General features: G+C 41.0%; 1 protein-coding gene across 1 annotated transcript in view; it reads right to left on the reverse strand.

Moving 5' to 3' along the window:
- Positions 1–716: 716 nt before the first annotated feature.
- Positions 717–24346, reverse strand: part of LOC111140331 (tau tubulin kinase 2) — a 161157-nt gene continuing 137527 nt past the window's right edge. The window contains exons 12-15 of the mRNA XM_022492616.1: positions 20916–21127; positions 18173–18761; positions 5248–6521; positions 717–1552 (exon numbers count right to left, since the gene is read on the reverse strand). Coding sequence (XP_022348324.1) covers positions 1090–1552; positions 5248–6521; positions 18173–18761; positions 20916–21127 — 2538 coding nt within the window. The 3' untranslated portion in view covers positions 717–1089. The remainder of the gene's footprint in view (positions 1553–5247; positions 6522–18172; positions 18762–20915; positions 21128–24346) is intronic.

Below are 24346 nucleotides of genomic sequence, written 5' to 3' on the forward strand. Positions count from 1 at the left end.
AGCCTCAACAACGTACCTAATTTCTGTTTTTCTTTCTAAATCTCTAAGAGCATAAAGTCACATTCCACAGCATCGGACTTCCCTGGTATCATCTTGGAGGTTGATATTGGAAAACAGTCAGTATCCAGAAGACCTAAGAAAGCAAGGTCTGCTCTGGTGGGTCTTCCTTCCACAAGGAGGAAATGGAGGGGAAGAGGGTTCTTTTGTCTTGAAGGGTGTTCACCCCACTCTGTCCCTCTGTCCCTAACGTGCTAACGCCTGTGCAGTAGGCTGTTTCAGCTTCTCCTTCCTTTACCTAAGTTTCAGTAGTTCTTTTTCACAATAAAAATATACTGAGTTAAGAACTGTGAACTGTTACTTTTTTCTGTTCCACAGAAAAATATTAGGGGACTAAAAAAAAAAAAAAACCATACACAACTGGATTGGAAATTTTCAGCATGTGCTGCTAAAAGCATATTAGAAGGTACTGTTAAAATAAGAAAAGGGAGATTGATTCCGGGGAGATACTCTAACTTTAAAAACCATGAAATGCAGGGAGGGTAGTAGGAGTGAGGCAAAGTCAAGGTGTGAACTCCCAGTACACGAATAAACACACGAGCCGTGTGTACACAGGCACTGGCTCCTCAGCAGCAGACTTGTTATATATCCTCCTACTGAAGCAATTCTGACTCTCCAAGGTTGGGAAGTTTTGAACGAAAATATTAAAACAACAAATTTCACTTTTGCTATATAATCTTTGAGCAATGCCTTTAAAAAAAACAGGCCGAACCCCTTAAAATTCCATTCCATTTCCTACCTTCAACTCTTTTGTTTCAAAGGCAGCTGAAAACTGAGAGTTCCTTTCATCTCCCCCTTGGATTTTGCTGGACTGCCCCTTCCTATGCAAAGGCGTTGATTCCTGGTCTGCTTGCTGCCTGCCTTAGGTAATTCCTTATCCTAAATTTACGTCTTCTTATAAATAATTTATCATGTTACTTTCTTTTGCAAGAGAAGATCAACACTGATTGTTTAAATAGACAGTACAGGGACACACATGCATCAGGCTGAGGAGGAAGATCTCACACCTTTCACAGAGATACAGCCCGGCTTCTACCTGCTGAGTTTAGTGGCTGACTTACTCTTCCCGGGGGGGGCTTTAGTGCTGGCCGAGTGGTGGTGGAGGCTGCTGGATCCTTTCAGGCCATTCTTACTGGGTTTGCAGTGCTCCTGTTGGCAGGACCTCCTGGAGGAGGAAGATCCTGAGTGGCTGGGAGGGGACTTGCTTCTCCCCAGATGCGGGGACGAACTCCTCTGGTCATGGTGGGGCCGGGCAGCCCTGGATGGTGAGGAGCTGGATGTGCGAGGCAAGGAAGAGCTTCGAGGAGAGGCACTGGGACTTCTGCGGGGGACAACTGGACTCTTGGGTGGTGTTTTTGGATTGTGGGGTGATCCTGGACTCTTGCACTGAGGAGTGCCCCGGGGCTTCTGAGATCCATTTTGAAGAATTTGGGCCAGGCGGGAGAACAGGTCTGAGTCAGAATTGCTACTCCCTAGGACTTTATATCTGCGGAGCCTTAAAAGAACAGACAAGAATTCTTTTCATTTTAATCCAAAGACGTCCAGAAAGTCACAGTGTCCTAATGATAATGTGTATAAGGTGAGTCAAGTCAGCAAACACTGGAAACAGAGTTACTCTTTCACACACCACTTGCATGAGCCTGGACAAATTACTTAACCTCTCCTTTTTTTTTTTTTCAAAGTGAAGTACAGTTGACACATGATTTTGTGTTAATTTCAGGCATACAGCACGACGATTTCACAATTCTATACATTAACAATGTTCACCATGATAAATTTTGTTACTGTCACTGTACAAATTTATTACAGTATCATTGACTATATTCTCTTTGCTATACTTTCCATCCCTATGACTTATTCTGTAACTCAAAGTTCATACCTCTTACTCCCTACCCTTCACCTATTTCGCCCACCCCTCCCACCCTACTCCCCTCTGGCAACCAGCGGGCTATTCTCTGTATTTATGAGTCTGTTTCTGTTTGCTTGCTTGTTCATTTGTGTTTTTAGATTTCACATGTAAGTGTGAAAATACCATATGATTTCACTTATATGTACTTGGTATTTGTCTTTCTCTAATTTCACTTAGTACAATACCCTCTAAGTCTGTCCATGTTGTAAATGGCAAGATTTCATTCTTTTTTATGGCTGAGCAATATTCTATGACATGTACACACACACCCCCTACATTTTTGCCCATTCATCCATCAATAGACACGTTGCTTCTATATCCTGCCTATTGTAAATAATGCTGCTATAAACCTGGGGTGCATATATCTTTTCAGATTAGTGTTTTGTTTTCTTTGGGTAAATACCCAGCTGTGAAATTACTGGATTGGATGGTAGTTCCATTTTTCATTTTTTGAGGGAATTCCATACTGTTTTCCATAGTTGCTGCATAAATCACATCCTCACCAGCAGTGCACGTCACCTCTCCTAGCTTTTAATGGGAATGTTATCTACCTCCCAAGATTACTGGGCAGCCAAGAATAATGGCGCAAGTAAAGTATTTAGTATATGTGCTGCCGAAGCGAGCACCCAAGTAAAGTATTTAGCTGGCTGGCTGCCGTTCAGAAGGACTTAAATGTTGTTGGTCCCTTTCTCCTATGGCACGTTTGCTCTTCCTCTTCTTTTAAGTTTTTATTCATTTATTTAAGTAATCTGTATACCCAATACGGGGCTTGAACTCATGACCCCAACATGAAGGCTGTACACACTTCTGACTGAGCTAGCCAGGCACCTGGCCTGTTTGTTCTTCTAATTTTAGGATCAACTTAATGAAACATCTCTAGCATGTTAGTAAGTATGAGAGAGAGTAAACCATTTTGTATAAGGCTCCAAGACAGAAATCTGGCATGTGTATATGCAGACATTAAACCCCACAACGTGAAGTACACTCACCAACATCAAGAACTACAGATCAAAGAATTATTTCAACCTCATTTAACACTTTGCAAAAGGAAAGCATAGTCACTGGTTTCTCTGGGCTTCAGTGTCTGTCTCTGACAATAGTCTGAGATTCAAGAAAGCTGGGTTTAGAGACTGACTGCCCTGTCTTACTGGCAACAGAACTTGGGCCCTTGAATTCTACATCTAGAGAATATTCACATGAATATCAGTGTCTCCTCTGGCCTATATTCTTTCTGCCTCAGCCTAAAACCCACTCAGTTAAAGAATTTAAACATCAGGGGCGCCTGGGTGGCTCAGTGGGTTAAAGCCTCTGCCTTCGGCTCGGGTCATGATCCCAGGGTCCTGGGATCGAGCCCCGCATCGGGCTCTCTGCTCAGCTGAGAGCCTGCTTCCTCCTCTCTCTCTGCCTGCCTCTCTGCCTACTTGTGATCTCTGTCTGTCAAATAAATAAATAAAATCTTAAAAAAAAAAAAAAAGAATTTAAACATCAAACTGCTGGGGGGCCTGGATGGCTCAGTCAGTTAAGTGTCTGCCTTCAGCTCAGGTTATGATCCTGGAGTCCTGGGATCGAGCCCCCGAGTCAAGCCCTGTGACAGGCTCTGAGCTCAGTGGGAGCCTGCTTCTCTCTCTCCCTCTGCCCCTGCTCATGCTCACTCGCCCTCTCTCAAATAAATTAAAAAAAAAAACAAAACCAAAATTTTCAACTGCTGACATGCCACTCCTTATGGAAGGAAGTGGGAGAAGAACTCGCAAGGTCGTATTAGCAGCTGCAGAATGCAGGGGCATAAACAGCCATCATCACCGTAATGGGTCAGCAATAAGCTACTGATTTTTTCTCTCTCCCTCCTTTCCCACCATCTACTTATTCTGACATGATGAAACTCCTTCTGGTTAAGCCTACCCTCATGGATGTTATAGTAAAGTCGGAAGAATGGAATAAAATAATTCTTCTGTGCCAGGACCTATGTGGGAGAGTTGAGTGACCCCTGAATTCCCAGATGAAGTCCAGGCTGGTCAGCTCCGTGACACAATGCCACACGCTTGGCTTGGTTACCAAGTGCTACTTTTAAGGGACTTATAAAGTGCTAAGTAATAGATGATAACCAAGATTTGTTTGCTGAAGTCCAAAGCGGCTCACGCCACAGATGACGCCATCTCTACTAAGTACAGAGGACAAGCAGAAGGAAGAGGGGATGCGTCACTACTGTTCATGGAATCACCTTTCTAAACTGTCTCAAATGACTGTTTACTCATCACCATGCTTCCTGTAGGAGTCTAGTCCCATTGGCACTTCAAATCCAATGTTTAGTTACCCTTGAACCTGAAACCCTATGGCAACTCAGAGCTAACCTTACCTAAGGGGAGCAAGTTCTGCTGGGTAATGATAGACTCCCACTTTAATACACTTCAGAATCCATAACAATAATCCATATTGTTGTACTATCTAGAATAGGCTACAGTCTTCATGTATTTTGATTTTTCATCTGGTTTTTGTTCAAAGGCCATTCTTTTTCTCATTCTTCTAACAGGGCTGAGACCATTTTAGTCTGTGGAATGAATAATCGTTCTCCAATGAAAGCACTCTTAACTGGTTTATCACCTCCCAATAGTTTCCTCTCGTCTTTAAAATATAATTACCTTACGGTCAACTCTACACAAGAATACTTCAATTAACAAGTATACCATGTAGTAAATATTGAAGTAATACTTTTCTTATGTATGGCTATATGTACCATCAGACCTAAGGGAAACTGCCTATAGGGGTTTTGTGTTTGTTTACCACATTATAATCAGATAAAGAGCACTGTGACCAGGACCCATTCATCAAATTATGGACACAGTCTTTTTCACGAGAATTTGACACCATAATGACATCTCTTATGGGATTTGGACTAGAAAAAGCTGGAAACTTACCGAGTATCTAGTTAAAACGGACTAGAAGAGACATGACCTTGGTTGCATGCTAATTAAACCCGTCACAAAGCTCTACATGTACGCAACCATATTGCAGTCCACATGCGCAACCATATTTGATCCTGCCCAAACCACAAGGCAAATATAAGACCTATTTTATGGATGCAGAAGCTGAGGGTCACAATGCTAGAGAGTGGGAGCGCTAAGAGTTTACTTCTTCTATACTGGCCTATAAAGCTTGGGGAAGGCAGTGAAGGCAACAGATAATCAGAAGCAGGCAACGGAGAAATGAGACCACTGACGTAACATAATCAAGCAGACACAGAGAGAACATTACACACTTAACATGGTGACAACACAGAGCCTTACCTGGCTTCCACTCCAGGCCTCGTGGGAGGCTTTCCTGGTGGTGGCCGAGGCAAGAACTGAGCTGAAGTTGCGCTACTGACTTGATCTGTGTTGACCCATGAAACGGGCCTTGGGATTTTGCTCTTTCTGGACTGGGAGATGATGGGTGACAGAAAGCTGTCTTCGGCTGATCTGCTCAGGTGCGAGTCTATAGCCAGTCTTGAAAAGGGAGCAAAGACCTCCTCCTCAGAAAAGGGGGCGGGAACAGTAGCTAGTCTCTCCTCCAGCAATTTATCAGAGGCACTTGAGAGATCCCCAAGGAAAGACTTGAGTTGCCTTTTTTCCACCAGAAGCCTGACGAGGTCTGGCTGATAAGCTTTCTTTTGGAGGAGCTTTTCTTTTGCGGAGACTGGAGAGGATGATTCAAAAGTTGAGTCTATCTCTTGGGCTAAAACAGGGATTCGGCTGTGTCTAGTTACAAAGGATGACCTGATCACGTCCTTCCGGGATGGGGGACAATGTTCGCTCTCGGAAACACAATGAAATAATTCCCCATTTCTAGGGGCCATTTTCTCTCTCTTACCCTCTTGGTGCAAAAATGTAGACAGGTCTCCCTGCTGACCTGGCAAGTCTGCACTCCTGACGTCATCATCCTTAGATGGCTTACCTTTTTGCATTGCTGCCACCTGACCTATCTGTCCTTCAATATGTGGGTCAATGACTTGTGAAGAAACTTCTGAAGTTTCAACCTCCAGAAGCTTCATTATCTCATGATTTTTGTCTTGATTTGGCACTACACTAAAAGTGTGTGTCTTTGCCACATCAAGAGGCTCAGTGGTAGCTGAGTGATCTCTTTCCACAGTTACCAAGTCTCCTGGAAGGGAGGCGATCTCAATATAATGCTGCCCTTTACTTAACTTCTCATCTTCATTATCTGACCCTAGAAGATTGCTTTTCTCTTCAGTTTCCCTAGGGAGACTCTCAAGTTCTCTCAAAGCCAGTCTGTTATGGTCAGGATGGTCTTTTGGTCCTAGATCTTGAGATTTGTTACACTCTCTAATATTGGATAACAAGTCATGACCAGTATGATCTATCTGCAGCCCCAAGTCTGTTCTGCTTCCTCCACTAGGAGGTTCACCTTCTGTTACAACCAGGCCAGAGAAGTTCTCCTTTGGAGAGTAAAGTTCCACAGTGGGTTCCACAGGCTGAAGGTCCTTCTTCTCTTGCTGTTGACCATAGTGAAAGCTTCCTGAAGTTGACTGTGTGGATGCCACAGAGGGTCTAGGAATTGTAATCTGGAGAGACAGTAGTAAAAGTGTTATGCAATAACGTGGAATATAATGAAGATGCCTGATTTGAAATTTCACATGTCAAATTCTAATTTGTAAGAGGAACACAAATATTGACCAGGTCTGCCCAACTCATATTTAAAATGAACAGCTCCAAATCAAAGTACATGATGCTCAAAAGCTCTCCCACCCAGGAGCTGTATAAAACAGTCTCCGTCCAGGCTCATCCCTGCCTCTTCTTTAGCCTGCTCTGTGCTCTACAACACTGACTTCTCCAGACTGCACAACTCAGGCTCCCTTGCCTTCTGATTTCCGGCTGGGTTTGCTCAATGGGCAGCACCAACAGAGCATCAGAGTTGGAGAAGAGAAAGGTCTGGGTATTATTAATATTTTCAAAGAGATTTATTTATTTATTTATTTATTTATTTATGAAAGTGAGAGAGAGAGAAAGAGAGGAGGAAGTGGAGGAGCAGAGGGAGAAGGACAAGCAGACTCTGTGATGAGTGGGGGAACCCCAACATGGGGTTCAACCCTAGGACCCTGAGATCATGACCTGAGCCGAAATAAAGAGTCAGATGCTCAACCAACTGTGCCACCCAGTACCCCCAGGTCTGGGTATTAATTCTCTCTGCATCCTGCCCAAGGGATAGCAGCTTTGGTAGTGGCTACAGTTTACCACTTCTGACCACAGTTGCTATGGTATGGCCCCTCTCCTAGCTTTTATTCCCTCTTCCTCCTCCCACAGGACTCAAGATAGAAATGGCTCCCTCCACTGATGCTTCTGTTAGTTCTCTCAACTCTTCCCACCCATCTGTAAAAAGCTCTTCTCAGTAAATTCTCTCCAAGTCCCCTTGAGTGTGCCAGCTATTTTCTGCCAGAATCCAGATACAGGATTACAGGGGGAAAAAATTACTGGCAAATTGTACATTTAAAAATTCCAGATTTACATGCATTTTGTTTCCCATAACTCCTATCAATCAATTTTAGGAATATACAAGCAAAGCCGTACAAAGAAAGACGTTTCCTAATGTTTCATTATCTTCTTTAATTTTTTAAGGTCAAGCCTATGATACCTTAAATTCTACCATCCTTCCACTGAGGTCATTTAACTCTATGTGAAGTAAGCCAAGCAGAGAAAGACAATTATCATATGGTTTCACTCATATGTGGAACATAAGGAATAGCCCGAAGGACCATAGGGGAAGGAAGGAAAAGCCAAAGAGGGAGAAATCAGAGAGAGATGAACCAAGAGAGACTATGGACCCCAAGAAACAATCTGGGGGTTTCAGAGGGGAGGGGGTGGAGAGGTGGGGTAAAAGGGTGATGGGTATTAAGGAGCGCACATGCTATGATGAGCACTGGGTGTTCTACTTAACTAATGGATCATTGAACACTACATCAAGGACTATGTACTATACAGTGGCTAACTGAACATAATAAAAAAAAAAAGAGAGAGAGAGAGAGAGATTCAATATCTAATAAGAATGACCCAGGGGCACCTGGGTGGCTCAGTGGGTTAAAGCCTCTGCCTTCGGCTCAGGTCATGATATCAGGGTCCTGGGATCAAGCCCCGCATCAGGCTCCCTGCTCCACGGGGAGACTGCTTCCTCCTCTCTCTCTCTGCCTGCCTCTCTGCCTACTTGTGATCTCTCCCTCTGTGAAATAAATAAATTATTAAAAAAAAAAAAAAGAATGTCCTACCTTAAGACTCCTAAAGTTTCTACATTTTCACATTTGTTAAAAGTAACATGTAAGAGGCCACCTGGGTGGCTCGGTTGGTTAAGCGACTGCCTTCAGCTCGGGTCATGATCCTGGAGTACAGGATCGAATCTCGCATCAGCCTCCCTGCTCAGCAAGGAGTCTGCTTCTCCCTCTGACCCTCCCCCTTGCACGCTCTCTCTCTTTCTGGCTCCCAAATAAATAAATAAATAAAATCTTTGAAAGGAAAAAAAAAAGTAACGTGTAAGAAAACAAAAGTGATACATAAGGAGTCAGCAAATATCAACCACATAAACTGGTATGGAAAAAAAGCCTTTTTGAGAAAGGAAATAAGCCAAATTGCTTCATGAAGCCAATTTAGTTCTAGGAAAACTATGGAAATTGGTCTGAATTCAAAGCAAAATGAATTTGGAACTGTTGTGGGAGATTATGCTTAGACCCCACCTTAGTCTACAGACATCAAGAAATCGGTGTTGTTCCAGAGTCAGAGATACTGTCTGGATCTGTTTCTCTGTGTGTCAGGAATACAGTTATGTATACGAACATGTAAAGCTTATCCTAAGCCCAGCCCAGGAGAAAACACCTAACTCATGTCCTGAAATAGCTCCTGGATAGACCAGTATCCTGAGGATCTGTCAGGTTAATTGAATAAAGACAGGCTGTTTGGGTTCAGACGTGAATTCTTACAATAAGCCCAGACCTATAATGACCTTCGAGAAAAGGGAGTAAGTTCCAGCAGTGCTGTTGCCCTTCAGGAAGTGACCTCAAACCTCTATCTCTTTCGTTATTCTAAAATATATTCAGGCAGATGTCAATTTCCTAGTATATTTTAAAAATCATATTGAAACCTAACATGTATAGTTACTTACTATTCAAAATGTAATTTTTAAGACCTGAGAGTGATGGTGATAAGAAAATCAGGTACGAAGTTATAAAATGCCAAATAACAAGGGAGATGACTCGACCTACATTGAAAATACACCAAAAGTCATTTCATTATTATATGTAATTCCAAAACATCAGCCAAAATAAACTCAGCAGTGTTTACACAAGTAATAGTTTACTGCTCTTTTAAGATTGGAGCTAGGGAATCCATGCAATTCTGAGTTTAACTCGTCTTAGATTCAGGATATAAAAGGATGTGTGTGTGGGCACCTGGGTGGCTCAGTGGGTTAAGCCTCTGCCTTCGGCTTGGATCATGGTCTCAGTGTCCTGGGATTGAGCCCCACATCGGGCTTTCTGCTCAGCAGAGAGACTGCCTCCCCCCCAACCCCCTCTGCCTGCCTCTCTGCCTACTTGTGATCTCTCTCTCTCTGTCAAATAAATAAATAATCTTTTTAAAAAAAGGGTGTGTGTGTGTGGTATGACAAAAGGAGTGACAATCTTTTTTAAATTTTTTTTTAGATTTTATTTATTTTTTTGTCAAAGAGAGAGCACAAGTAGGCAGAGAGGCAGGCAGAGGCAGAGAGAGAAGCAGGCTCCCCACTGAGCAAGGAGCCTGATATAGGACTCAATCCCAGGACCCCAGGATCACGACTCGAGCTGAAGGCAGCTGCTTAACCGACTGAGCCACCCAGGCATCCCAAAGGAGTGACAATCTTGTACACAGAAAAGATACTCTGCCTGAATTTTTCTTAAAAAAATATTTTCAGCAATTATGATGAACTGCATAAAATACTCTCATATAATATTTCTATAGCACCTTAAGTTTCTAAAATATTCCTAAAACCATTTTTACTAATTCCATTTTATATCTGCCCTACATTTCAATTGGGTGCTATTTTTTACACAAATTTCACAAATGAGAAAAAAAGAGGTTCAAAAAAGTCAAGGATAGGACCGAAGGGTTTTGAAAATCATGCATATCATACATAGCCCACCACATGCACTATACTCAAATGAAGTCTAGAAAAGTCTGCAAAAATATTATCTGACAAGATAAAAGGAGAAAAACCAAAGAACAATAGCTAAATGTAGTAAAAGGAAGACCAATTCTAAGTATAGCTGAAAATAACTTCCTTTTTTAAAATCTTTAAAAATTTATTCATTTATTTATTAAAGATTTTATTTATTTATTTGACACAGAGAGAGACAGCAAGAGAGGGAACACAAGTAGGGGGAAGTGGGAGAGGGAGAAGCAGGCTTCCCACTCTGCAGGGAGGCTGATGAGGGGCTTGATCCCAAGACCCCGGGATCATGACCTGAGCCGAGGGCAGACGCTTAATGACTGAGCCACCCAGGCGCCCCTGAAAATAACTTCCTTAACCTTAGACTGTAAGATTTGAAAGCAATTCCCATGCTGGGACACTTTACAATTGGACTAAATCAATGATCTGCCAGTAAGCCATATGCATTTTTTATATCTTTAATTTCTATAATTTACAAACATCTCATTAAGGCATGAATTCACTCAAGTCCTTTCTTCTGTTCTCTAACTGTATAAGGTAACACCTTTTTACAGAACTAGAATATGACTTTGGTATTTTCCATTTCTTTAATATTAGTTTTACTAATGCCTACTACTCAGTTTGACTAACATCAGTCTCATTACTGTTTAGTTCAGATAAAGTAGCCTCATTATTTATCGTTATCCCATGTTTATGACTGGCCAGACAGCAAGAAACAATAAACTGCAAACTAGTTATTATGTACATTTAACTTATAAATACCCTTTTAACTTTCATCTCATTCAAGGGCTGTAATGTTAGTAAGATAATAAAAACTCTGGGAATTCAACATTGATACCAAACAGCCTCTCTTCCAAATAAAAGGTATGTGATTTATGAAATATCTAGATCTCGGGCGCCTGGGTGGCTCAGTGGGTTAAAGCCTCTGCCTTCGGCTCAGGTCATGATCTCAGGGTCCTGGGATCGAGCCCCACATCGGGCTCTCTGCTCGGCAGGGAGCCTGCTTCCCCCTCTCTCTCTGCCTGCCTCTTGCCTACTTGTGATCTCTGTCTGTCAAATAAATAAATAAAATCTTAAAAAAAAAAAGAAATATCTAGATCTCATTTTGTTTTTTTGACAAATACTTTATGAGATATAGGTAGTAGAATAATTTAGTGGTTCCTACTGTTGCCAAGAATAACAGTTATATGAACACATTCCTGGTCTATTAAAAAACTTAATTTATTTATTTATTTATTTATTTATTATTTATTTAGAGAGAGAGAGAGAACATGAAAGGGGAGAAGCAGACTCCCCACAGAGGTGGGAGCCTGATGCGGGACCTGATCCCGGAATTCCAGGATCATGACCCGAGCCGAAGACAGTGGCTTAACCAACTGAGCCACCCAGGCACCCAAAAAAACTTAAATTTTAAACATTTACATTTCTTTGAGCCATTCAAAGACTTCTTTTGTTAAAAGCATCTTTGTGTGATACTTTATACAACTATGGAAAATTACGAATAAAACTAAAATACTAGTATTGAACCATGTTTTTAATGTATCGAGTTTTTATTTCTAGAGAGTGCACAGCAATGATAACATTTGAATGATAAGAACCCCTACATGCTAAGAGAATATCCCACTCTCTTACTCTTAACCCCTATTGCTTACTCTGACCACATTTATGCTGGGCACTATCGTTGAAGATGCTGCTGTAGTGTGACTTGGCTTATGGATGGTGGGCTGGCAGGAGGAGAAATGGGGGCAGGCAGCAGTCTGCTACAGAGGTGGAGAAAAGTGAAAACCTGAAGCCTCAAGACCTAATTAAACAAAAAGTAGAAGCTGCTTTTTCCCTTTCCTGTTATCCCACTCCTCAGAGACAGTCACTCATCATCAATAGTAACAATGTATTTAGTGGGACTGGAAACTCTCTAAGAATTTTGTGGGGACGCTAAAAATCATAAGCAAGCCATAACTCACACCCAAAGATTAGAAGTCACAGAAAAGACAGACTAAAATAAAAATATTTTTGGCTGGCCAGTGATTACACATCACATATACAGCTACAGGATTCACAGTCCGTTTTCAAGCCCCTTCACATGCAATACTGGAAGACACTTCAGGTTTCAATCTTGTTCAACTATTCCCAACTTTCATAACCTAAAGATTTCTATCACAGCATCTCTAACACTGAAGACTGTTTCCCTTTACTAGCCTGAAGACTCTTGAAAGCAGCGAGGAGACTCATGGGCTTTGAATTCTTCGCTGTCTAGTGCAGTACTTGATACATAGTAAAGGCCTGATAACTAATGAACATGAGACTGCATCACTGGATGCCTGGGTCCTTTCCATGGAGCCTCTCCCAAGGGACAGTCCAGTCTGTTACTTGAACACATCACAAAAGGGCTTCCTTTACTTCCCAAATCAGGCCATCCAATTTCTGGTCTTTTCTGTTCATAGACTGAATTACACTGTCACAGATCATTTCAGAGGTGTAATCGCATACAAACAAAACTTTTCTATCATTACAGTAACCAAATTTTCCAGAACAAAAATAGGTATCCGTGGTAAGACAGAGGACATGTGGCCACTCCCCAGTCAAGGTACATGCAGTCAATACAGATTTCTCCTGCAAAATCCATTTCAAGTTATTCCAGAAAGTCTTTACCTTTTCACATGACTAAACTATACTATTAATACATTACATGGATCATTCCTTTCTTCAGTGGGGGCTCTGAGTATTCCCTCTAGTTTATACAAGGGCTCCAAACAGTCAGTGGAACCCATTTCGCTGGGAAAACCACATGAAACTACTATTTCAAATGAGTCGTACCACTAAAATGTCTCTCAAGTTCTCACTGCAATTTTCACAGTTCAATCCCTCATCGTATTTGTTTGAATTAATGCCAAAGCCTCACTGGCTGCGGCCCCAGCCCATTTCCCCCACTCGGCTCCCAAATAGCATGTTATTCCCCGCCCTCAATCCTGGCAGTTTCTTGTCCCACAGCCCACACAGCTCAGCAGAGCAGGTGAATCCCCGTTATCACCTTACCTTCTGTAGCTCTTCTTCAGCCTTTTTCCTTTGTCCTAAGAAAAGGGCACTTATATTCTAGATCACTCATTTAAACTCTGAACTCTGATGCTTTAAGCCTCTATGTCTCTGTACGTACTGTGTTCTCTGCCTGATAACCCTGCATCTCTTCCCCGCAAACTAATTCATCTTTCAGAGCCCTCTTACTTTTGAAGTGCACCTTAATCTTTTTTTTTTTTTAAGATTTTATTTATTTATTTAACAGAGACAGACAGCCAGAGAGGGAATACAAGCTGGGGAAGTGGAGAGGGAGAAGCAGGCTTCCCGCCAAGCAGGGAGCCCGATGTGGGGCTCGATCCCAGGACCCTGGGGATCCTGACCCGAGCCGAAGGCAGACGCTTAACCGTCTGAGCCACCCAGGAGCCCAAAGTGCACCTTAATCTTCCCAGGAAAAGATTTTTAATTTTTATTTCCTCTCCAATTATGAAGGTAGTGTATTTTCAAAATTTCAGTTTTCATGGTAAAAAAAAAAAAAGTTTTGATAATAAAAACCCCCTGATATCTCACTCCTTAGTCCTAGGCATGTCCACCTGTGTCCTCGTTTTGTACACAGATCCACTAGAATCACTTCATGCTCTTTAAGGTAACTGTTGGACATAGGCCTTCGGTGCCAACTGATTATCCCTGGGGTAGAGTAAAGCCTGGAACGTAGGAGACAACCAATAGAACTGAAGGAATGAAAAGAAGAGGACTAAGGCAATGCAATCACTGCTGATCTGATTTTCGTAGAACTGGGATTGGTACTGCTGTAAGTCAGTCAGAGGAATCCTCTTAATAGATGTTGACTACCAGACAGATCACACACACACAAAAAATTACATGACTCCCTTTCTCTCTGTCCTATTCCCACTGTGTGCATTATTGTACACCCCCTTTCTTCTTCTCAATGTCTAAGAAATAAGTCAATGAGAAAATTCCTTCAGGATGTTCATAATCCCCTGGTGTGGGAACGTAACAGAGTCTACTCCAGTAGCCATCTGCCTCTTTATAGATGATCTCACTGTCCTACGGTTTTGTGTCATCAGTGCAAAAAAGGACAATATTCCCTCTGCTTACTACACAGAGTTGTTGTTAGGATCAAATATGAATGTATTCTATGAAATAGAAACGTAAGATTAAGATGGCAGCCAGTCTCTCTGATGGCCCCAATGACCTCTGCCTCCTGGTATTCATACCCTTGTCTAGTACCTTCCACACTGTAACAGAGTTGGTCCACGTGACCAACAGACCCATGAAGTGCTGGTGTGCCCCTTCTGAGATAAAGTTATAAAAGAAACTATGGCTTCCATCATGGTGGAGTCCTATTCACTCTACCACCTCATCTCTCCCCGTATCTCTGCCTCCTTCTCTCCTCAGTCTGTGCGAAAGCCAGCTGCCATGACAAGAATGGAGAGGAACTGAAGCCTCTGGCCAATAACCACAGAGTGTGCCTGGAAGGGGATCTTCCCATCCCGGATGAACCTTACAATTTCAACTCTAGGTGACAGCTTGACAGCAACCTCATGAAAGACCCTGAGCCAGAACCATCTGAGCCATTCTTGCACTCTTAACCCCGAGAAGCAGGGTGAAATAACTGTGTTGTTTAAAGCTGCTAAGTTTGGGGTAATTTGTTACACAGCAACAGGTAACATATTGGTGGTATTATTATTTCCCAGTCACATTTATACAGCTTCCAAAGGTAACATTAAAATAAAACAGTGGCTTTCTAAATTACCATCTAGAACCAAGAGACCATGTGGTACAATCTGCCTTGATACCTGGTAAGAAAGATGTCTTCCACTTCTACATTACTTTTCAAATTCAACCTTCTCCCTACCAACAGTGATTACCCAAGGTCACATAAAACTGGTCATATTCTTCCCTACAGCTCCTGCCATTCTGGACCAGTTGTTAGACCTCTTTTGAAAGCAGTTCATATTTCCTTCTCTACCCTTATTCACTTATGCTCTCTTAATTTTGTCTCTGCATTTTCTAATCAAAACATAATTTAATATTTGTTCTGTAAGCCAAAGGTTGGTCTTATTTACTTCCTATAAATCTGTGTTGCTTAGCATCTTTTTAGAAATGACTAACAGTGGGTCAATTTCAATACTGTTTACCCAAGGAAAAACACTTAATTTCCAGTAGAGCCCCAAAACAATTTCTTCCAAATCTAGCAAATTTATCCATCTTTCAGAATACATTATCTAAAAAGTACACATGCTATTTGATAATCAGTGGCTTCATGTGTAGGGATAAGGGAAGACCTAACGAAGGCTCATGAATCTGTACTAAGACACAAAGAGAACTAGAGGGTGCTAAAACTCATCGGTTAGTTTATTATGCTAACTATGACTATAATACAGATAAACTTTTGCTTTGCTCATTTTTATAGCTCTTACATATTTTAAGACATCAATATACTTTCCCTTCATAAAAGAGAAACAAGCCTGAGTGAAAAAGATACAAACTAACAAAGTGTTTTCCATCAGAATATGTCTTAATTTAAAATACTCAGATAGCCCAGTAATACGGTTTAGCATATCCAAGCTAGAACATATATTCAGAGTTGTAAAAGACAGGGAGAGATTAATTGGCCGTACTCCCTATTTAATGTGTCTGTAGTAAAACAGGGAAATAACAATGTCTGTTTTACAAAAGTAAACTCTGAATTTAAGCCTCAAGAAGAGAATCAAGATAAATATATTTTTAATCCCTGCCCAAGTGAAGGAAATGGTAGGTTTATTACCTTAGACATAAATATACAAATGATGTAGGTGTTATTTCTTTAGAGACCTTCAGTTAAGAAAGATGTTTTCTGTTTTGTTTTTTTTTTTTAAAGATTTTATTTATTTATTTGAGAGACAGAGATCACAAGTAGGCAGAGAGGGGGAAGCAGGCTCCCTGCCAAGCAGAGAGCCCGATGCGGGGCTCAATCCCAGGACCCTGGAATCATGACCTGAGCCGAAGGCAGAGGTTTTAACCCACCGAACCACCCAGGTGCCCCGAAAGATGTTTTTATTTAGAACTACACAGTATTATGCTGAGCAAAATAAGTCAATCAGAGAAAGACAATTATCATATGATCTCTCTGATAAGAGGAATTTGAAAGTCAGGGCAAGGGGCTTGGGGGGTAAGGAAGGAAAAAATGAAACAAAATGGGATCGGGAGGGAGACAAACCATAAGAGACTCTTAATTTCACAAAACAAACTGAGGGTTGCTGGAGGGAGTGTGGGTATGGAGAGAGGGTGGTTGGGTTATGGACATTGGAGAGGGTATGTGCTATGGTGAGTGCTGTGAAGTGTGTAATTCATAGACAATTCATAGACCTGTACCCTTGGGGCAAATAATACATTACATGTTAATAAAAATAATTAATTAAAAAATGCTTTTATTTAAAGATACCTGAAAATAAGGTTGAACTTACAATATCAAATATATGAATACAAGTCTTTCAATAACTTGACAGAGAAAATATTCAGCGTAATAGAACCATGAGAACAATCTTTGCGGATAAAATACTACTTGTGGGAAAAGGCAAAAAATACTAGGAGAAGTAGAGCCAAGACTGTAGAAAGCCTCTTTGCAGGGAAGCACACCAGAACGCAGTTGGAAAAATGCTTGAGTGGCAGTGAATGCACAGTAGGACAGAGTCAGAGAAAAGAAGAACTGAATGTGGTAAGATGGAAAGAAAGAATGAAATAGGAAAGATGGGAGGAAAGAGTGTTAAGGGGAGGGGAGGGAGGTGGCTGGACCTGCCTCTAGTCCATAGGTTACTGTGTACAATTTGAAAAAGGATGCTCCTCAAAGAGGAAACAGAGCCACACAAAGATGCACAGTTTGGTTAACAACGTTGGGGCTAGATTTCAGCCCCTACTTCCTCCCTTGGCTAGGCCACTTTATTCAGTGAACAACCTGTATAACTGTACAAAACAGTCCTGGAAAAGAAGGAAAGACCAACCCTGACAAAGAATGAGGCAGGCATTTATTTTCCTATGCTGAAGTGCAGATGAATTCCTACAGAGCTATATACAAAATCAGATTTTGTCATCTTTTCTCACCGTTTTACACCTGCATTTGGAATTGTGTTCTAAGAAGAAACATTTCAGCTTAAGACATGGCTGCTACATGATTAGGGAATTTAAGGAAGTCTGGTACTTCTACCCATGTAAGGACAGATGTACCTGCCCTCGGGCTGGTGCCAAAGATCTGTGTACACAGTTCCTTACTGCCTGCATGTTTGGCTTTGCCGGGGCTCCTGCGGCTCACAGTCCTAGGGGCATCGTTGCTCACTGATAATAAAAGGGTAACAGGTGTCTCCAGCTGAATGTCCAAACTGAGAGTAAAGAGTACAGTTTCTTCAAAATGCTCCTTTGCAGAAGACATTTATCAACACCTGCTCTCAGCTACTTGTTAAAATGCAGACTCCTGGGCTCACTCTATCTCAGACCTATTGAAGCAGAACTTCTGGAAGAGAGGCCAGAACTCTGTGTTTTAAACAATGGACATCAAAGCTGGAAAACTACTATTTAAGAGGAATGTAAAATATGACAAATTTCTGTGTGGAGATTTAAAAAAAAAAAAAAAAGCAACAAAGAGAATCAGGCCTAGCCTATGAAGTACAAACCATATATGCCTTCCTCACCAGATTTATAAGATTCAAAATCTCTAGAATTACAAATTCTTAAAGTCATAGACAAACGCATAGATAGTTCCTGTGGTCTAATTATAGATGTTATTCTGAAATTAGGTTATAATGACACTTCAGGTGTTGAGTTGCTATCCTGACAGAAAAGCTCATTTGTTTTGAGAAATTTCATACTGGATGACTGACTAGAGAAGTTAGTCTAGACATCACTCCCTATCTCCATGTGCCAAACCTAGGCATCTGCTGATCAATCTTAGTTGATCAACTGTTTGTTCTTTTTTAACAGCACCTTGAGTGGGTGACAGAAAAATAACTGGAACAAATCTCTTACCGCTGTGAGGGGTCCTTCTGCTTGCGCCTCCATGGGACTCGTGGGTGTCACTGCAGCAAACTGGCCGGCAGTCCCCGCCTGGAGTTCCAGCCGATCCATATACTGTTCCGAGGCAGCGGTGGCAGGGCATTCCCCAGAAAGTGCTAAGACCACACCTGAGGGTTCTTTCTGTAAGTGATTGCTTTCTGCCCAAGGACCCAGCAGGAGCTTCTCATCTTGAGGTGATTCCTCTAGGACTTGAAGGACTTCAGGCTCCTCATCAGAAGGGCTTCCAGTTGTTTTATGACCTAAAGCCTCATTTGTCCTAAAATCCCGAAGGTCCTGCTCCTTGTCCACAATCACCCATTCTTTGGAATCAACCTCCTGCTTGCAGGAGCTCAAGTTAACTGCTATAAATCCATTGCTGGCACCGCCATCTGCCTGTTCAGGGGTGTTGGCAGAGGCAGGCTTTGAAGCATCTGGAAGATATTCCTCATCATAGTGCCAGATGTGGTCAGTACGGGACACGGCGGGAACACAAGGCTTATGAAGCAGAGAAGGGAGAACAGATTCCTTGCCTGCACTGGAATCTTTCTGCATTTTCTCCAGGCTTAAAAAAACAGAGAGAAGTTACTCAACTGCTCTAGGAAAATATGTATTATATAACCTATAAGCTCTATACAAAACTAAGATTCACACACGGAGGAGAGAATAATATATAAATAAAGCATGAGGAAAATTTCACAGGCCGCTAATGTTCTTCTCCACCTGTCATAACTGGATTTTGGAAGATGGAACCCATGGGGGAAAGACGGCTCTCCTGCTGCAGGGCAGGGGACAAGCCTAATCAGGTTGACTTATGGGATCTCGTTCACCTTTTCTAACCAATTCAATCACATGGCTCTCTGCTCTCTGTGGGGGACTGAGGCAGAGCTGAGCCAAGGGGATTTTGCCTCATCAGAAGCCCTACAAAAGGAAATGAAGAAGCTAGTATAGGAAAGGAAATGGAGAAGCTAGGCAGATGCTTTATGTGTTTTGTCTTCAGAGATGTACGTAAATGTAGACTCATTCAAGGGAACTTCAAAGGCAGAACTTTTAAGAAGAGCCACTACACCTGCTCAAGCAGGCGCAGCCCACTATGTACACGTGGGGCACCCAGTGTTGGGGGGTGTGGATGTGGCGTGGGGGAAGCTTCAAGGTATACTGCCTGTTCAGGTGGCTTAGAAGGCAGTCAACATGGTATATGAACCTCTGCTACCTGAGGGTCAGGCGACAGTGTGACCATTCAGCTGCACTTGCTTCTACGAACCGTTCTCTGCTTCAGGGTAGCAGTTTAAGGGATATGTTTCTTCCTTTCCAAGTTTGTAATTAGGTGCTTCAGTTCCTTCAATGGTTTCCTACTCATTCTAGGTTCTGGCCTGAGTTCATTTTCTTAGATTACTTCTCTTTTCTCAACTCATTTCTCAGCTCTTCCCACAGCAGGGACTCTCTTTTTAGTTCTGTTCTTTTATTAAACTAATTCTTTACCAAACTAAGCTTTTATCCCTATTGCATTTATATAGTTATTTCTAACATTAGCTGCTACTTGAAATGTTTAAGCACTGCCCCAACTCAAATTCATCCTTTTGATCACATCAATGTATAAACAGAAGCTGCTTCTTTTTTTTTTAAGAGATTTTATTTTTATTTATTTATTTGAGAGAGAGAGAGAGAACATGAGAGGGGAGGGCAAGGGGAGAAGCAAGCTCCCCGCTGAGCAGGGAGCCCGATGCAGGACTTGATCCTGGGATTCCAGGATCATGACCTGAGCTAAAGGTAGTCATTTAACCAACTGAGCCACGCAAGTGCCCTATAAACAGAAGCTTCTATTACATAGGTGTGAGGCTGAACGATTGCCATGGAAGAAAGAACACACATATATGAAGGACTGTCAAAAATGGAAGCTAGATTAGAATAGGCTGAATTATCTTTGTTCACAGTAACTACCATGTCAATCAAATACGTGGTCTTTCTCACCTAACATCTCATTACCAAAAGCAGCCAGCCACCAGTGATGTACATTGAAGGGTATGACTATCACTAGTCACTCGGCTCTTAATATTACTGCAGCCTCTGTAATTCATAAACATATCCAAATTCTTTTTAAAGTTTCATTTCTGTCTTCTGTTATCAAAATTTGGGGATAATGGGACTTATAAACATGAACTAGAGTTATTACCTATGCATAGTTCTCCAAAGTTCCACTGTTCCTTCTTTCCAGGAAGAATGATAAACTTATTTGTGTCTATTTTTCCTACAGTACTTATTCATAAAAGGCATTCATTAAAGTGAATTTAACTGCCTGTCCCTTGTGTATAAATTACTTGTTTCCCTCCTTCACATGCTCCCCTCCTTCCTGTATCATGCCTTCTTTATCACGTGCTCTCCAACTCTACATTGCATTTTCTCATTCCAATGAAAGAGATCCCTTACAAACAAAGCAAAAAGCTCATTTAACTTATGCTGGTGTCATGAAGTTACCAGCTCCCATTGCTCAGCTCCCAAACCCAAAGGTTGTTATAGAACTTGTAACAATTTTATAAGACAATTCACATTAGGAATCACAATGATAATTAAAAACATGGATGGAGATGAGAACTTAAATCAGTACTACAAAAATGCAAAATTTTCTTATTTGAAAGAATAATAGAATTCATAATGATGATAATGATAATGGTAATTATATATCTTAGTAGCTTTAAAAAAAAGAAAAATTATTTTATACCAGGTCTCAAGAAACTTGTCCGTATCTGGCTTTGACTCCAGTGTCAGACGTTTTTCCAGCTCAAAGCTGTGGATGGAGCGTAACTTCCGCACCAATGGAACATCTCTGTCTGGCTGAGTAATCTCGGAGCGGACACGAATTGGGGAACCAAGGCTTGGAGCATTCAGAATACCGTTTACTTGACCGTGGCTATTCTCTTCCTCGGTAGCAGCCTAGACAAAATATAAAAGAAAACCATGAAAAACATTCAGGTGACTGTATGTGTAGCAATCACTGAAGTCTTTCAAAATAATAAATGCAAATGCTTGGGAGGTGTTTTCAGAAATAAGGTATTCTGGATAGCGACATCATTACATACTTGTCTACTAACCCTTCATAAAGCGAGTTTTCTTAATTTATTCTCAGTTCAGTATTATTCCAGTTTTTTATATTTGGGGTACAAAGATAAACAGTCTAAAAATGTTTACCCACCTTGACTTTTTGTATCCTGTCTAATGAAATACTTGCAGGACTCCATTCCACTAAACTAAAAATAAAACCTGGAAAGGACATTTTCTTGGAGACATAAGTGGTCTCACAAGAGGTAGGATGGGTCAACCAAGCTTGAATATCCCCTTGTTCCCTCTCTAAAAAACAAGTGAAAAACCAAACAAAAACAAGAAAACCTGAAACTAGAACAAAAAAGAGCTGGGCAGAGCAGAAGGAGGTTGAACATGACACAGCTCAGAGCAGTGGGGCTGCCTAAGGACAGATGCCCAGAGTAGTACACTTACCAGAGAAATTAAACCTGACCCCAGTACTGGGGTGAGAGAGGGAAGTCTGGTATGTCCATTCTGATTAGAGACCCACAGAAGATACCCAGTTGGTCTCAGACTGGGGGTCTACTCTGGCTACTAGCAGAAGCAGAAGACAATCTCTGAAGGAAGGCTTCCCAATCCCCAATTTAGGTTTACAGGATTGCCATCAATTATTAACTAATAAGTAAAACACTAAAGATAGTCAAACACACAAGAAGGCATGCCACCATGACTAAGAGCAGAAATAATAACTTTTAGAAAAACATTTAAAACTCCCTAAGATATGAGGGGCACCTGGGTGAGACAGTCAGTTTAGCATCCGACTTGGTTTCAACTCAGGTTGTGATCTCAGGGTGGTGAGATTGAGCCCCATGTCAGCTCTGCACTCAGCATGGAATCTGCTTAGGTTTCTCTCTCTGTCTCTGCCTTTTCCCTCCTCTTTCTCTCTCTTATTTTTAAAGATTTATTTATTTGAGAGAATCTTCCAAAGATACCAGATATTAAACTTGTTAAGATACAGAATACAGAACTGTTATGCATCAAATGTTTAAATAAATAAAGGTCATTATCACAAAGATCAATAAGGGATTGTTTGAGATTAACTGATGAATTTAATATTAAATATTCAATTAACAAGTTAAACATCAAATTACCCAGAAAAAGACAAAGTTATTAACCAGTGAACTAGAAGACATAGCAAAAGAAATTACCTAGAATGGAGCACTGCAAGGAGAAAAAAAATACTGAAAAAAAAAAATTAAATTATATAACAGAATGAAAAAGCGTACGTTCACTTGGAGTCCCAGGATGAGAGAATGAAAAGAATGAATTAGTGGAAATATTTTGGTAGGAAATAGCTGTACATCTCCTAGAAATGATATGAAACTATGAATCAAAGATTCAGGAAATATAAGCTATCCTAAGCAGGATAAATAGAAATGTAAGCCTATGCACACTCTAGATAAAATGCAGAACACCAAAGACAAAAAGAAAAGTTAAAAAGCAGCTGGGGTAACAAAGACAGAGAGCAATGGACCATCTACAAAGAAAAAAAAAGTAAGTAACAGACTTCTGAACACCAATAATTGAATCCAGAGGAAAAATAACTGTCAGTCAAAAACTCTGAACCTAGTATAAACTCTCTTTAAAGAATGATGCTGGGCAACCCCCTCAGGTCCCCTCCCTCCTTGGAAGCTTTGTACTATCATTTTGCTATCATTCAATAAACCTTGCACTGATGCCCACGAAGAAAAAAAAAAGAATGATGCTAAAATAAATACATTTACAACTAAGTAAAAATTGAGAGAGTCCCCAAAGACCTCAACTAAAGGAACTTCTAATGGAAATACTTCAAGAAGAAAGAAGACAAGTCCAGGACTTTCAAAAATGCAAGGATATAGTAAACATCTTTGAAAAATCCAGACAAATATCACTGATATTAAAACAAAACAGTAGCCAAAACAAAACAAAACAAAACAAAAAAACAATACCAGAGTATCTGGACGGCTTGGTTGTTTAAGTGTCCGACTCTTTGTTTTGGCTCAGGTCATGATCTTGGGGTCGAAAGACCAAGCCCTACGTAGGTGTCTGAGTGGCTCAGTCAGTTAAGCTGTCTGCCTTCAGCTCAGGTCATGATCCCGAGATTCTGGGGATCAAGTCCCACATCGGGCTTCCTGCTCAGTGGAGAGTCTGCTTCTCCCTATGCTTCTCCCTCTGCCTCTCCCTCTCTTCCTCTCTCTCAAATAAATTAAAAAATCTTTAAAAAAAAATTAAAGGAAGGAATTAACAAGTAGAAGAGAACTAAATACAGGTTAAATTGTGATGATGGGTGAAAGATAGAAACTAAATAAGTCATCCCCATGTCAAGTGCCATTTCACAGTACCATACACACAGAGATACTCATGTGGGCTGGCAACTGAGAATGTCACAAAAGGATTTTTTACTGTAAGAACAGTTTCTGCTTCTGGTGCAATAAAGACAGTTACAGTCGACATTATAAAAATCTGACACTGACTTCTTGACTACATTTCACTACCTATTCTTAATTACTATTAGTCCGCACAGGGCTTCTTCTTTTGTCTTTTTTTTTAAATAGTTTATTTTTCTTTTAAAGAATTCTTTTAATTCAAATTTGTTAACATATAGTGTATTATTAGTTTCAGGGGTAGAATTTAGTGACTCATCAGTTGCATATAATACCCAGGTCTCATCACAAGTGCCCTCCTTAATGCTCATCACACAATTACCCCAACCCCCATCCACCTCCTTTCCAGCAACCCTCAGTTTGTTTTTTATAGTTGAGAGTCTCCTATGGTTTGCCTCCTTCTCTGTTTTTATCTTTATTTTATTTTTCCTTCCCTTCCTCTATGTTCATCTTCTGTGTTTCTTAAATTCTATGCAAGAGTGAAATCATCTTGTATTTGTCTTTCTCTGACTGACTTATTTTGCTTAGCATAATACCCTCTAGTTCTATCCACATCATTGCAAATGGCAAGATTTCGTTCTTTTTGATGGCTGAGTAATATTCCATTGCAGATAAACCACATCTCTTTTATCCATTCATCTGTCGATGGACATCTGGGTTCTTTCCATAGTTTGGCTATTGTGGACATTGCTGCTGTAAACATCAGGGT

The sequence above is a fragment of the Enhydra lutris genome, unplaced genomic scaffold, assembly GCF_002288905.1.
Source record: "Enhydra lutris kenyoni isolate GAN:26980312 unplaced genomic scaffold, ASM228890v2 scaffoldscaffold4, whole genome shotgun sequence".
NCBI lineage: Eukaryota > Metazoa > Chordata > Mammalia > Carnivora > Mustelidae > Enhydra > Enhydra lutris.